Genomic DNA, 17,378 nt, shown 5'->3' on the forward strand with positions numbered 1-17,378 from the left:
TACGCGCCATCACCTGCAATAAAATAAAACAAAATAAGAAAAACAAGGCAAACTACTACGTGCCATCACCCCCAATAAAATAAAACAAAATAAAAACAATAAAATAAAACAAAATAATAAAGACAAGGCAAACTACTACGTGTCATCACCTCCAATAAAATAAAACAAAATAATAAAAACAAGGCAAACCACTACGCGCCATCACCTGCAATAAAATAAAACAAAATAATAAAGACAAGGCAAACTACTACGTGTCATCACCTCCAAGAAAATAAAACAAAATAATAAAAACAAGGCAAACTACTACGTGTCATCACCTCCAATAAAATAAAACAAAATAATAAAAACAAGGCAAACTACTACGTGTCATCACCTCCAAGAAAATAAAACAAAATAATAAAAACAAGGCAAACTGCCACGTGTCATCACCTCCAATAAAATAAAACAAAATAATAAAAACAAGGCAAACTACTACGTGTCATCACCTCCAATAAAATAAAAGAAAATAATAAAAACAAGGCAAACTACTACGTGTCATCACCTCCAATAAAATAAAACAAAATAATAAAAACAAGGCAAACCACTACGTGCCATCACCTGCAATAAAATAAAACAAAATAATAAAAACAAGGCAAACTACTACGCGCCATCACCTCCAATAAAATAAAACAAAATAATAAAAACAAGGCAAACTACTATGTGTCATCACCTCCAATAAAATAAAACAAAAAACAATAAAATAAAACAAAATAATAAAGACAAGGCAAACTACTACGTGTCATCACCTCCAATAAAATAAAACAAAATAATAAAAACAAGGCAAACCACTACGCGCCATCACCTGCAATAAAATAAAACAAAATAATAAAAACAAGGCAAACTACTACGTGTCATCACCTCCAAGAAAATAAAACAAAATAATAAAAACAAGGCAAACTGCCACGTGTCATCACCTCCAATAAAATAAAACAAAATAATAAAAGCAAGGCAAACTACTACGTGCCATCACCTCGAATAAAATAAAACAAAAATAATAAAGACAAGGCAAAATACGAGCCATCACCTCCAATAAAATAAAACAAAATAATAAAAACAAGGCAAACTACTACGTGCCATCACCTGCAATAAAATAAAACAAAATAATAAAAACAAGGCAAACCACTACGCGCCATCACCTCCAATAAAATAAAACAAAATAATAAAAACAAGGCAAACTACTACGTGCCATCACCTCCAATAAAATAAAACAAAATAATAAAAACAAGGCAAACTACTACGTGTCATCACCTCCAATAAAATAAAACAAAATAATAAAAACAAGGCAAACTACTACGTGCCATCACCTCCAATAAAATAAAACAAAATAATAAAAACAAGGCAAACTACTACGTGCCATCACCTCCAATAAAATAAAACAAAATAATAAAAACAAAGCAAACTACTACGTGCCATCACCTCCAATAAAATAAAACAAAATAACAAAAACAAGGCAAACTACGACACGCCATCACCTGCAATAAAATAAAACAAAATAATAAAGACAAGGCAAACTACTACATGTCATCACCTCCAATAAAATAAAACAAAATAATAAAAACAAGGCAAACCACTACGCGCCATCACCTCCAATAAAATAAAACAAAATAATAAAAACAAGGCAAACTACTACGTGCCATCACCTGCAATAAAATAAAACAAAATAATAAAAACAAGGCAAACTACTATGTGTCATCACCTCCAATAAAATAAAACAAAATAATAAAAACAAGGCAAACTACCATGCGCCATCACCTGCAATAAAATAAAACAAAATAAGAAAAACAAGGCAAACTACTACGCGCCATCACCTGCAATAAAATAAAACAAAATAAGAAAAACAAGGCAAACTACTACGTGTCATCACCTGCAATAAAATAAAACAAAATAAGAAAAACAAGGCAAACTACTACGCGCCATCACCTGCGATAAAATAAAACAAAATAAGAAAAACAAGGCAAACTACTACGTGCCATCACCTCCAATAAAATAAAACAAAATAAGAAAAACAAGGCAAACTACTACGTGCCATCACCTCCAATAAAATAAAACAAAATAATAAAGACAAGGCAAACTACTACGTGTCATCACCTCCAATAAAATAAAACAAAATAATAAAAACAAGGCAAACCACTACGCGCCATCACCTGCAATAAAATAAAACAAAATAATAAAGACAAGGCAAACTACTACGTGTCATCACCTCCAATAAAATAAAACAAAATAATAAAAACAAGGCAAACTACTACGTGTCATCACCTCCAATAAAATAAAACAAAATAATAAAAACAAGGCAAACTACTACGTGTCATCACCTCCAATAAAATAAAACAAAATAATAAAAACAAGGCAAACTACTACGTGTCATCACCTCCAATAAAATAAAACAAAATAATAAAAACATGGCAAACCACTACGTGCCATCACCTCCAATAAAATAAAACAAAATAATAAAAACAAGGCAAACCACTACGTGTCATCACCTCCAATAAAATAAAACAAAATAATAAAAACAAGGCAAACTACTACGTGTCATCACCTCCAATAAAATAAAACAAAATAAAAACAATAAAATAAAACAAAATAATAAAGACAAGGCAAACTACTACGTGTCATCACCTCCAATAAAATAAAACAAAATAATAAAAACAAGGCAAACCACTACGCGCCATCACCTGCAATAAAATAAAACAAAATAATAAAAACAAGGCAAACTACTACGTGTCATCACCTCCAAGAAAATAAAACAAAATAATAAAAACAAGGCAAACTGCCACGTGTCATCACCTCCAATAAAATAAAACAAAATAATAAAAGCAAGGCAAACTACTACGTGCCATCACCTCGAATAAAATAAAACAAAAATAATAAAGACAAGGCAAAATACGAGCCATCACCTCCAATAAAATAAAACAAAATAATAAAAACAAGGCAAACTACTACGTGCCATCACCTGCAATAAAATAAAACAAAATAATAAAAACAAGGCAAACCACTACGCGCCATCACCTCCAATAAAATAAAACAAAATAATAAAAACAAGGCAAACTACTACGTGCCATCACCTCCAATAAAATAAAACAAAATAATAAAAACAAGGCAAACTACTACGTGTCATCACCTCCAATAAAATAAAACAAAATAATAAAAACAAGGCAAACTACTACGTGCCATCACCTCCAATAAAATAAAACAAAATAATAAAGACAAGGCAAACTAATACGTGCCATCACCTCCAATAAAATAAAACAAAATAATAAAAACAAGGCAAACCACTACGTGTCATCACCTCCAATAAAATAAAACAAAATAACAAAAACAAGGCAAACTACTACACGCCATCACCTGCAATAAAATAAAACAAAATAATAAAGACAAGGCAAACTACTACATGTCATCACCTCCAATAAAATAAAACAAAATAATAAAAACAAGGCAAACCACTACGCGCCATCACCTCCAATAAAATAAAACAAAATAATAAAAACAAGGCAAACTACTACGTGTCATCACCTCCAATAAAATAAAACAAAATAATAAAAACAAGGCAAACTACTACGTGTCATCACCTCCAATAAAATAAAACAAAATAATAAAAACAAGGCAAACTACTACGTGTCATCACCTGCAATAAAATAAAACAAAATAATAAAGACAAGGCAAACTACTACGTGTCATCACCTCCAATAAAATAAAACAAAATAATAAAAACAAGGCAAACCACTACGCGCCATCACCTGCAATAAAATAAAACAAAATAATAAAAACAAGGCAAACTACTACGTGCCATCACCTGCAATAAAATAAAACAAAATAATAAAGACAAGGCAAACTACTACGTGTCATCACCTCCAATAAAATAAAACAAAATAATAAAAACAAGGCAAACTACTACGTGTCATCACCTCCAATAAAATAAAACAAAATAATAAAAACAAGGCAAACTACTACGTGTCATCACCTCCAATAAAATAAAACAAAATAATAAAAACAAGGCAAACCACTACGTGTCATCACCTCCAATAAAATAAAACAAAATAATAAAAACAAGGCAAACTACTACGTGCCATCACCTCCAATAAAATAAAACAAAATAATAAAAACAAGGCAAACTACTACGTGTCATCACCTCCAATAAAATAAAACAAAATAATAAAAACAAGGCAAACTACTACGCGCCATCACCTGCAATAAAATAAAACAAAATAATAAAAACAAGGCAAACTACTACGTGTCATCACCTCCAATAAAATAAAACAAAATAATAAAAACAAGGCAAACTACTACGTGTCATCACCTCCAATAAAATAAAACAAAATAATAAAAACAAGGCAAACTACTACGTGTCATCACCTCCAATAAAATAAAACAAAATAATAAAAACAAGGCAAACTACTACGTGCCATCACCTGCAATAAAATAAAACAAAATAATAAAAACAAGGCAAACTACTACGTGTCATCACCTCCAATAAAATAAAACAAAATAATAAAAACAAGGCAAACTACTACGTGTCATCACCTCCAATAAAATAAAACAAAATAATAAAAACAAGGCAAACTACTACGTGTCATCACCTCCAATAAAATAAAACAAAATAATAAAAACAAGGCAAACTACTACACGCCATCACCTGCAATAAAATAAAACAAAATAATAAAGACAAGGCAAACTACTACGTGTCATCACCTCCAATAAAATAAAACAAAATAATAAAAACAAGGCAAACCACTACGTGCCATCACCTGCAATAAAATAAAACAAAATAATAAAAACAAGGCAAACTACTACGTGTCATCACCTCCAATAAAATAAAACAAAATAATAAAAACAAGGCAAACCACTACGCGCCATGACCTGCAATAAAATAAAACAAAATAATAAAAACAAGGCAAACTACTACGTGTCATCACCTCCAATAAAATAAAACAAAATAAGAAAAACAAGGCAAACTACTACGTGTCATCACCTCCAATAAAATAAAACAAAATAATAAAAACAAGGCAAACTACTACGCGCCATCACCTCCAATAAAATAAAACAAAATAATAAAAACAAGGCAAACTACTACGTGTCATCACCTCCAATAAAATAAAACAAAATAATAAAAACAAGGCAAACTACTACGTGCCATCACCTCCAATAAAATAAAACAAAATAATAAAAACAAGGCAAACTACTACGTGTCATCACCTCCAATAAAATAAAACAAAATAATAAAAACAAGGCAAACCACTACGCGCCATCACCTGCAATAAAATAAAACAAAATAATAAAGACAAGGCAAACTACTACGTGTCATCACCTCCAATAAAATAAAACAAAATAATAAAAACAAGGCAAACTACTACGTGTCATCACCTCCAATAAAATAAAACAAAATAATAAAAACAAGGCAAACTACTACGTGTCATCACCTCCAATAAAATAAAACAAAATAATAAAAACAAGGCAAACTACTACGTGTCATCACCTCCAATAAAATAAAACAAAATAATAAAAACAAGGCAAACTACTACGTGTCATCACCTCCAATAAAATAAAACAAAATAATAAAAACAAGGCAAACTACTACGTGTCATCACCTCCAATAAAATAAAACAAAATAATAAAAACAAGGCAAACTACTACGTGCCATCACCTCCAATAAAATAAAACAAAATAATAAAAACAAGGCAAACTACTACGTGTCATCACCTCCAATAAAATAAAACAAAATAATAAAAACAAGGCAAACCACTACGCGCCATCACCTGCAATAAAATAAAACAAAATAATAAAAACAAGGCAAACTACTACGTGTCATCACCTCCAATAAAATAAAACAAAATAATAAAAACAAGGCAAACTACTACGCGCCATCACCTGCAATAAAATAAAACAAAATAATAAAGACAAGGCAAACTACTACGTGCCATCACCTCCAATAAAATAAAACAAAATAATAAAAACAAGGCAAACTACGACACGCCATCACCTGCAATAAAATAAAACAAAATAATAAAGACAAGGCAAACTAATACGTGCCATCACCTCCAATAAAATAAAACAAAATAATAAAGACAAGGCAAACTACTACGTGTCATCACCTCCAATAAAATAAAACAAAATAATAAAAACAAGGCAAACCACTACGTGCCATCACCTGCAATAAAATAAAACAAAATAATAAAAACAAGGCAAACTACTACGTGTCATCACCTCCAATAAAATAAAACAAAATAATAAAAACAAGGCAAACTACTACGTGTCATCACCTCCAATAAAATAAAACAAAATAATAAAAACAAGGCAAACTACTACGTGTCATCACCTCCAATAAAATAAAACAAAATAATAAAAACAAGGCAAACTACTATGTGTCATCACCTCCAATAAAATAAAACAAAATAATAAAAACAAGGCAAACCACTACGTGTCATCACCTCCAATAAAATAAAACAAAATAATAAAAACAAGGCAAACTACTACGTGTCATCACCTCCAATAAAATAAAACAAAATAATAAAAACAAGGCAAACCACTACGCGCCATCACCTGCAATAAAATAAAACAAAATAATAAAAACAAGGCAAACTACTACGTGTCATCACCTGCAATAAAATAAAACAAAATAAGAAAAACAAGGCAAACTACTACGCGCCATCACCTGCAATAAAATAAAACAAAATAAGAAAAACAAGGCAAACTACTACGTGTCATCACCTCCAATAAAATAAAACAAAATAATAAAAACAAGGCAAACTACTACGTGTCATCACCTCCAATAAAATAAAACAAAATAATAAAAACAAGGCAAACTACTACGTGTCATCACCTCCAATAAAATAAAACAAAATAATAAAAACAAGGCAAACTACTACGTGCCATCACCTCCAATAAAATAAAACAAAATAATAAAAACAAGGCAAACTACTATGTGTCATCACCTCCAATAAAATAAAACAAAATAATAAAAACAAGGCAAACTACTACGTGCCATCACCTGCAATAAAATAAAACAAAATAATAAAAACAAGGCAAACTACTACGTGTCATCACCTCCAATAAAATAAAACAAAATAATAAAAACAAGGCAAACTACTACGTGTCATCACCTCCAATAAAATAAAACAAAATAATAAAAACAAGGCAAACTGCCACGTGTCATCACCTCCAATAAAATAAAACAAAATAATAAAGACAAGGCAAACTACTACGTGTCATCACCTCCAATAAAATAAAACAAAATAATAAAAACAAGGCAAACCACTACGTGCCATCACCTGCAATAAAATAAAACAAAATAATAAAGACAAGGCAAACTACTACATGTCATCACCTCCAATAAAATAAAACAAAATAATAAAAACAAGGCAAACCACTACGCGCCATCACCTCCAATAAAATAAAACAAAATAACAAAAACAAGGCAAACTACTACGTGTCATCACCTCCAATAAAATAAAACAAAATAATAAAAACAAGGCAAACTACTACGTGTCATCACCTCCAATAAAATAAAACAAAATAATAAAAACAAGGCAAACTACTACGTGTCATCACCTCCAATAAAATAAAACAAAATAATAAAAACAAGGCAAACTACTACGTGTCATCACCTCCAATAAAATAAAACAAAATAATAAAAACAAGGCAAACTACTACGTGTCATCACCTCCAATAAAATAAAACAAAATAATAAAAACAAGGCAAACTACTACGTGCCATCACCTCCAATAAAATAAAACAAAATAATAAAAACAAGGCAAACTACTACGTGTCATCACCTCCAATAAAATAAAACAAAATAATAAAAACAAGGCAAACTACTACGTGTCATCACCTCCAATAAAATAAAACAAAATAATAAAAACAAGGCAAACTACTACGTGCCATCACCTGCAATAAAATAAAACAAAATAATAAAAACAAGGCAAACTACTACGTGTCATCACCTCCAATAAAATAAAACAAAATAATAAAAACAAGGCAAACTACTACGTGCCATCACCTCCAATAAAATAAAACAAAATAATAAAAACAAGGCAAACTACTACGTGCCATCACCTCCAATAAAATAAAACAAAATAATAAAAACAAGACAAACTACTACGTGCCATCACCTCCAATAAAATAAAACAAAATAATAAAAACAAGGCAAACTACTACGTGTCATCACCTCCAATAAAATAAAACAAAATAATAAAAACAAGGCAAACTACTACGTGCCATCACCTCCAATAAAATAAAACAAAATAATAAAAACAAGGCAAACTACTACGTGCCATCACCTCCAATAAAATAAAACAAAATAATAAAAACAAGGCAAACTACTACGTGCCATCACCTCCAATAAAATAAAACAAAATAATAAAAACAAGGCAAACTACTACGTGCCATCACCTCCAATAAAATAAAACAAAATAATAAAGACAAGGCAAACTACTACATGTCATCACCTCCAATAAAATAAAACAAAATAATAAAAACAAGGCAAACCACTACGCGCCATCACCTCCAATAAAATAAAACAAAATAAGAAAAACAAGGCAAACTACTACATGCCATCACCTGCAATAAAATAAAACAAAATAATAAAGACAAGGCAAACTACTACATGTCATCACCTCCAATAAAATAAAACAAAATAATAAAAACAAGGCAAACTGCCACGTGTCATCACCTCCAATAAAATAAAACAAAATAAGAAAAACAAGGCAAACTACGACGTGTCATCACCTGCAATAAAATAAAACAAAATAAGAAAAACAAGGCAAACTACCATGCGCCATCACCTGCAATAAAATAAAACAAAATAAGAAAAACAAGGCAAACTACTACGTGTCATCACCTGCAATAAAATAAAACAAAATAAGAAAAACAAGGCAAACTACTACGCGCCATCACCTGCGATAAAATAAAACAAAATAAGAAAAACAAGGCAAACTACTACGTGCCATCACCTCCAATAAAATAAAACAAAATAAAAACAATAAAATAAAACAAAATAATAAAGACAAGGCAAACTACTACGTGTCATCACCTCCAATAAAATAAAACAAAATAATAAAAACAAGGCAAACCACTACGCGCCATCACCTGCAATAAAATAAAACAAAATAATAAAGACAAGGCAAACTACTACGTGTCATCACCTCCAATAAAATAAAACAAAATAATAAAAACAAGGCAAACTACTACGTGTCATCACCTCCAATAAAATAAAACAAAATAATAAAAACAAGGCAAACTACTACGTGTCATCACCTCCAATAAAATAAAACAAAATAATAAAAACAAGGCAAACTACTACGTGTCATCACCTCCAATAAAATAAAACAAAATAATAAAAACATGGCAAACCACTATGTGCCATCACCTCCAATAAAATAAAACAAAATAATAAAAACAAGGCAAACCACTACGTGTCATCACCTCCAATAAAATAAAACAAAATAATAAAAACAAGGCAAACCACTACGCGCCATCACCTGCAATAAAATAAAACAAAAATAATAAAGACAAGGCAAAATACGTGTCATCACCTGCAATAAAATAAAACAAAATAATAAAAACAAGGCAAACCACTACGCGCCATCACCTGCAATAAAATAAAACAAAATAATAAAAACAAGGCAAACTACTACGTGTCATCACCTCCAAGAAAATAAAACAAAATAATAAAAACAAGGCAAACTGCCACGTGTCATCACCTCCAATAAAATAAAACAAAATAATAAAAGCAAGGCAAACTACTACGTGCCATCACCTCGAATAAAATAAAACAAAAATAATAAAGACAAGGCAAAATACTACGCGCCATCACCTCCAATAAAATAAAACAAAATAATAAAGACAAGGCAAACTACTACGTGCCATCACCTGCAATAAAATAAAACAAAATAATAAAAACAAGGCAAACTACTACGTGTCATCACCTCCAATAAAATAAAACAAAATAATAAAAACAAGGCAAACTACTACGTGTCATCACCTCCAATAAAATAAAACAAAATAATAAAAACAAGGCAAACTACTACGTGTCATCACCTCCAATAAAATAAAACAAAATAATAAAAACAAGGCAAACTACTACGTGTCATCACCTCCAATAAAATAAAACAAAATAATAAAAACATGGCAAACCACTACGTGCCATCACCTCCAATAAAATAAAACAAAATAATAAAAACAAGGCAAACCACTACGTGTCATCACCTCCAATAAAATAAAACAAAATAATAAAAACAAGGCAAACCACTACGCGCCATCACCTGCAATAAAATAAAACAAAAATAATAAAGACAAGGCAAAATACGTGTCATCACCTGCAATAAAATAAAACAAAATAATAAAAACAAGGCAAACTACTACGTGTCATCACCTCCAAGAAAATAAAACAAAATAATAAAAACAAGGCAAACTACTACGTGTCATCACCTCCAATAAAATAAAACAAAATAAAAACAATAAAATAAAACAAAATAATAAAGACAAGGCAAACTACTACGTGTCATCACCTCCAATAAAATAAAACAAAATAATAAAAACAAGGCAAACTGCCACGTGTCATCACCTCCAATAAAATAAAACAAAATAATAAAAACAAGCAAACCACTCCGTGCCATCACCTCCAATAAAATAAAACAAAATAATAAAGACAAGGCAAACTAATACGTGCCATCACCTCCAGTAAAATAAAACAAAATAATAAAAACAAGGCAAACCACTACGTGCCATCACCTCCAATAAAATAAAACAAAATAAGAAAAACAAGGCAAACTACTACGTGCCATCACCTGCAATAAAATAAAACAAAATAATAAAAACAAGGCAAACTACTACGTGACATCACCTCCAATAAAATAAAACAAAATAATAAAAACAAGGCAAACCACTACGCGCCATCACCTCCAATAAAATGAAACAAAATAATAAAAACAAGGCAAACTACGACGTGCCATCACCTCCAATAAAATAAAACAAAATAATAAAAACAAGGCAAACTACTACGCGCCATCACCTGCAATAAAATAAAACAAAATAATAAAAACAAGGCAAACTACTCCGCACCATCACCTGCAATAAAATAAAACAAAATAAGAAAAACAAGGCAAACTACTACACGCCATCACCTGCAATAAAATAAAACAAAATAATAAAGACAAGGCAAACAACTACATGTCATCACCTCCAATAAAATAAAACAAAATAATAAAAACAAGGAAAACCACTACGCGCCATCACCTCCAATAAAATAAAACAAAATAACAAAAACAAGGCAAACCACTACACGCCATCACCTGCAATAAAATAAAACAAAATAATAAAGACAAGGCAAACTACTACATGTCATCACCTCCAATAAAATAAAACAAAATAATAAAAACAAGGCAAACCACTACGCGCCATCACCTCCAATAAAATAAAACAAAATAATAAAAACAAGGCAAACTACTACGTGCCATCACCTGCAATAAAATAAAACAAAATAATAAAAACAAGGCAAACTACTACGTGTCATCACCTCCAATAAAATAAAACAAAATAATAAAAACAAGGCAAACTACTATGCGCCATCACCTGCAATAAAATAAAACAAAATAAGAAAAACAAGGCAAACTACTACGCGCCATCACCTGCAATAAAATAAAACAAAATAAGAAAAACAAGGCAAACTACTACGCGCCATCACCTGCAATAAAATAAAACAAAATAAGAAAAACAAGGCAAACTACTACGTGCCATCACCTCCAATAAAATAAAACAAAATAAAAACAATAAAATAAAACAAAATAATAAAGACAAGGCAAACTACTACGTGTCATCACCTCCAATAAAATAAAACAAAATAATAAAAACATGGCAAACCACTACGTGCCATCACCTCCAATAAAATAAAACAAAATAATAAAAACAAGGCAAACCACTACGTGTCATCACCTCCAATAAAATAAAACAAAATAATAAAAACAAGGCAAACCACTACGCGCCATCACCTGCAATAAAATAAAACAAAATAATAAAGACAAGGCAAACTACTACATGTCATCACCTCCAAGAAAATAAAACAAAATAATAAAAACAAGGCAAACTACTACGTGTCATCACCTCCAATAAAATAAAACAAAATAATAAAAACAAGGCAAACTACTACGTGTCATCACCTCCAAGAAAATAAAACAAAATAATAAAAACAAGGCAAACTGCCACGTGTCATCACCTCCAATAAAATAAAACAAAATAATAAAAACAAGGCAAACTACTACGTGTCATCACCTCCAATAAAATAAAACAAAATAATAAAAACAAGGCAAACTACTACGTGTCATCACCTCCAATAAAATAAAACAAAATAATAAAAACAAGGCAAACCACTACGTGCCATCACCTGCAATAAAATAAAACAAAATAATAAAAACAAGGCAAACTACTACGCGCCATCACCTCCAATAAAATAAAACAAAATAATAAAAACAAGGCAAACTACTACGTGTCATCACCTCCAATAAAATAAAACAAAATAAAAACAATAAAATAAAACAAAATAATAAAGACAAGGCAAACTACTACGTGTCATCACCTCCAATAAAATAAAACAAAATAATAAAAACAAGGCAAACCACTACGCGCTATCACCTGCAATAAAATAAAACAAAATAATAAAAACAAGGCAAACTACTACGTGTCATCACCTCCAAGAAAATAAAACAAAATAATAAAAACAAGGCAAACTGCCACGTGTCATCACCTCCAATAAAATAAAACAAAATAATAATAAAAGCAAGGCAAACTACTACGTGCCATCACCTCTAATAAAATAAAACAAAAATAATAAAGACAAGGCAAAATACGAGCCATCACCTCCAATAAAATAAAACAAAATAATAAAAACAAGGCAAACTGCCACGTGCAGCGCCGTGCTGGATGTGCAACATATGGTGCAGAGCGTGCTTCCCTCTTATCGCCGTCGCCGTCTCCGGTGTTTGGTCTAAGTGGGTACTCGCAGCTCCGTGGTTAAACCCGTGCGCTGTGTCAGTAGTGCGTGCGGTGAGCCTCTCGGCCGTCGATCCGAGCGCGGGGCATCGGCGAGACCGGACGCGGATCCGTGCGGGGAACGGGGGACGCCCCATCTAACCAACCAGATCAGCCGATCCTATCGCTAGCGATCAATGGGGTGTGATGGGAGTCGCAGCCAATTCCACCCGCACATCCGATGTATGAGGCTGTGCGGTTCCTTTAAATATGTGGCTTTCGATGACTCCCTTTCATTGAGGGTCTCTGTAAGATCGTGTTTGATACAACATAATACGATCTCGAGTTTACTTTTGTGTTGCTGATGAGATAGTATTCATCTTTATCTCATTTTGGGAAAATTATCGATTACATTTGTTCAGTATTTTTCCCCGAAATATGCGGATCGAACAAACGATTAATTTGTAATTTACATGTCCCTCACCATTGGTCCACTCCGACCACGTGGCTGCTTGTTGTTTTTTTGTGGATTTTTTTCTCCTTGCCTCTCCTTTGATTCAGATTTATTTTCGTATTTCATCGTCATCGGGGTGAAACAAAAGCCCTCGAAAAAAGGAAAAACCCTCCAAGTTCTTTATTTATATTAAAAAAATCATAAAAAGAACTCTGGCCATGTTCGATTGCATATTTTTCCGTAATTCCTTTAAGCGATAATTATTACTTTTTTTTTCTTTTAAAATATTTTTTGTACTTCGATTGAGAATATTTTTATTTCATTGTTTCTGTACCTTTAGATCTCTTGGGCGAGTTCCGGATAAGGCGGTGTATTAGCCGCTTTAGTTGAATGTCTGTGATGTAATCGGTTGAACTCAACATCCCACACTCAAGTAATTTAATAATCAAAATATGAGTTAGATAATGACGTGGAGTATTTTAAATTAATTTTAAAGGGCCGATTAATTGTTACTTGATGGCCGCGATAACCAGAGGCCCCCACGTGTTACCAACGTGCAGTGTCACGTGTTAAGTTGTAATTCCGTGCGGGTTGCGGATCGTTCGGTTGGTATTTATGTGGTGAAACCGTTAATGAAATGATTGTTCGAATCCGTACAGTCTAATACATAGTGACACGTCTGAAGATTGTGTGATCGGCATTGTTTTGCGAGTTTAAAATTTGACGAGGCAAATCCGCGCACCGCACGAAGTTTCTCAAGTAAAGGTTCGTTCGGACGTCAATATATCCAGTGTTCCCAATGTGATTTATAGAATTTCTTTATATACAATGTTTCTTGTTACATTTTTTTTGTGTCAAATTCACCTTCTGAGGTAATCAGTATGTGCAGAAGAGGGTTTTACATTGCAGACGCTGTTTTCTAGGAGTGGCATTACACCTCAGCGGTGACGGTCCGTCGATGACTGACGTAATGACGTTAGAGAATGGCCGATGATGTCATGACGTTATTACGCCTCTCAGCGGTGACGTCACACGTTGCCATGCAAACGAATGTAAAAAAAATTAGAAAATCTCCAAAAATTCCCAAACCTGCCCGTCTGGCGTGATCTCACATAGCCCATGCTGTAAAATAGACCACAGAGCAACGGCATGCCGAAAGTGGCGACAATCCGTCTGGCAGTTTCGGAGGAGAAACATCCACAAAATATTTCTTAGCGTAATATGGAATAGGCAAAGCCGAGAAGCGAACGTAGAATTCTTCTTACATTCGCTTCTGACTTTACCTAAAACTTGTTCACAACTGTATACTTGCCAACTATACCGTGGTACGTGTACGCGCCGCGCAGCTGATGACTGACTCAATTTCCGGTTACTTCGGCCTGGATTCGGGATCAGCGAACAAATAATGTAAATCACGATTAAAAAATATTTTTTTGATGATGCGAGAGATATCTTTATTAAAATTAACTTTGGGAAAAAAAAAATAATTGAATAAATAAATAAATAAACGATCACTTCTCGTCAAGAATAAAAGAAACTAAAAGTTCCGGAAAGAGTTTCAAAATCACTCCCGGTAATGTTAAATACAAAATAAACACTTCCTGTCATGAAAAAAAAATCACTTTCGGAAGTATAAAATTAACTTTGGGAAAAAAAAAATTGAATAAATAAATAAACACTTCCGGTGATGATCTCCCGGCATGCATCATTCCCCATGACAAAAACCGGAAACAAAAAAAAAAACCAGAAGCAAAACAAAAACGGAAGCAAAATGATCATAGCCATTGGCAGGGTATTGTGTTGTTTTTGTTGTTTCGTATTCTCTCCTGTGCACGCGTTAAGTAATATTCACAAGGTAGAAATAAAACCCAATCGTGTTAAATACCGCACAGCGTTTAACAACAACCGGAAGCAAAAAGTCATAGCTGACGACACGGATTCCAAATAGCCAGGGCTATTGTGTTGTTGTTGTTTCCTATTCTCTCACGTTCACCCGTTAAGTATTAAGCTCACTTCGTTCGCTATTAATATAATAATGTCCACTTTTGATGCTCGTCATTCTCTTGAATAATGAACCTGCAACCGGATAGTGTGACGTTGTATGAAATAATCCTTTTGTGTCCCTTGTTCAGTGGGTTGAGCATCATGGGGAAAGCCAAACAGAAGAAGAACTTGAGTGAAAAAGTGCAGAGTGGGAAGAAGAAGAAGTACGATGTGAAGAATAATCCTTTTGAGGTGAAGATAAATCGACAGAAGTTCCAGGTGCTCGGAAGAAAATCCAAACACGACAAAGGACTACCCGGCATCTCTCGCTCCAAGGCAATCAAAAAGGTACCGGGTATGTTGCCATTTCATGAGGGAATGCTTTGTTGCCCACACACGTGCACAAACTGACAAACGTCCTTCAGCAGTCGCTTCATGTCTATCAGTATTGTCAGTTTATGATCGAGGAACAGCTGATTTGAATCGACTGTTACATTTTGAACATGAATCTAGGAAGACGAGTTCGTCGTCGTACCGTATGTTGGCTTTGAATTTGGCGCGATCACGCATGCGCAGAAAGGAGCGTGATGATGTTTTTACTCTGCGTGCCTGGCATGAACCGAATTTTAAAAAACTTTCTAAACAGGAAACTTTAAAAAAAAAAAGGACGTCATAAAGGCATGAATAGCTGATGTGACGCGTTAGATCGGGTGATGTAATAGACGGTGGGTAAAACGGCGGTAAAACTCAGAATTTAATTAATTTATTTGCCTTTAAACCATTTACTTGAACACTGTAGAACACAAATTGCCTTCTTAATACTTCCAAGCCCCATGCAATATATCATCAAAAATGATGGGGTCAAGAGCATGCCCCCCCACCCCCCAAATTACTAATAACATCTCGCCTCACACGATATAGCTGTGAAAACAACCGGGATGGTCATGCAAATCAACCCAAGTTCAGGTTCTCTTTATCTATTATTAGGACTAGGGTAAAGATCTGATCACATTTTAGGTCAGACCTAACTATAAAAACCCAACGCAACACATCTTGTCCCATATACCCACTCGACATAATGGAAGGGCTAACTGAACGAATACTAATGAAATGACTGTCTTAGGACCGCTGCATGTTTGGTGCCATTGCCTTGGGGGAGTGCCGGCTAAGCAGAGCCGCAAGAGTGTTATGTCATTGCTAATGGTAGATCGTGTGTTGAGTACCACAAGGTTTGTTTTTGGTTTATTTTTGTTTGTTTTGTTGTTGTTTTTTGTGCCCCTTGGCATTACCCTTCAAAATAGCATGTATGAATGCAGATGAAGTGGAAAAACTTCTCGTGGAGACTGATAATGATCACGGATTATTACATCCATTTATGTTCACCGAATTCCCAGCAGATTGTTTGTTGTGTTATCGACACGTCAACATATTCTGTTTACAATGCAATGGCGTGATCTTTTCTATAAGAATACTCGTCGTGGCAGAATGTGGTACACCCACCGCAACGAGTGTACTCTGAGGCGGCAGTCGTGTGAAAATAATTATTTTATTCAAATTGAGTTGTTTACTTGAACACTGCGTGGGTTATCATGTTCTATGAACTCTTCAATCATTTGTCTTTATTACCTCCGCCACTGAAGGGGAAGGAGGTTATGTTTTCACCTCTCTCATACAGGATATCTCAAAAAGTTGTCGACTGATTCGGATGAAACTTGGTGGAGAGGTTGGGTTTGTGACGAGGAAGAATTGATTCAATTTTGGTGAAGATCCGAATCCGGATCTGGATACGGGAATTATTTAATTTTCAAAGTGATTCTTCACCATTGAGAGATCGGGTCAAAAATGATGTATCGCATGATATTTCAAAAATATATCTGGCCCGATATGTTCTCGTGAATCAGGCATTGCGTGGCGGAGGTATGCGCTCCAACGAGTGCCCTTCTCGTCG

General features: G+C 33.1%; 1 protein-coding gene across 2 annotated transcripts in view; it reads left to right on the forward strand.

Moving 5' to 3' along the window:
* Positions 1-13,934: 13,934 nt before the first annotated feature.
* The window catches only part of NOP14 (NOP14 nucleolar protein), a 79,108-nt gene continuing 75,664 nt past the window's right edge, over positions 13,935-17,378 (forward strand). The window contains exons 1-2 of one of the 2 annotated variants that reach the window (XM_085848326.1): positions 13,935-14,212; positions 15,580-15,778. In XM_085848326.1, the coding sequence (XP_085704452.1) occupies positions 15,593-15,778 (186 nt within the window). In that variant the 5' untranslated portion in view covers positions 13,935-14,212; positions 15,580-15,592. The remainder of the gene's footprint in view (positions 14,213-15,579; positions 15,779-17,378) is intronic. The other variant, XM_085848327.1, reaches the window with a different exon arrangement.

Source organism: Eptatretus burgeri, chromosome 12 (genome assembly GCF_056783735.1).
Source record: "Eptatretus burgeri isolate ZD-2024b chromosome 12, Ebu_testis_v1, whole genome shotgun sequence".
Classification (NCBI taxonomy): Eukaryota; Metazoa; Chordata; class Myxini; order Myxiniformes; family Myxinidae; genus Eptatretus; species Eptatretus burgeri.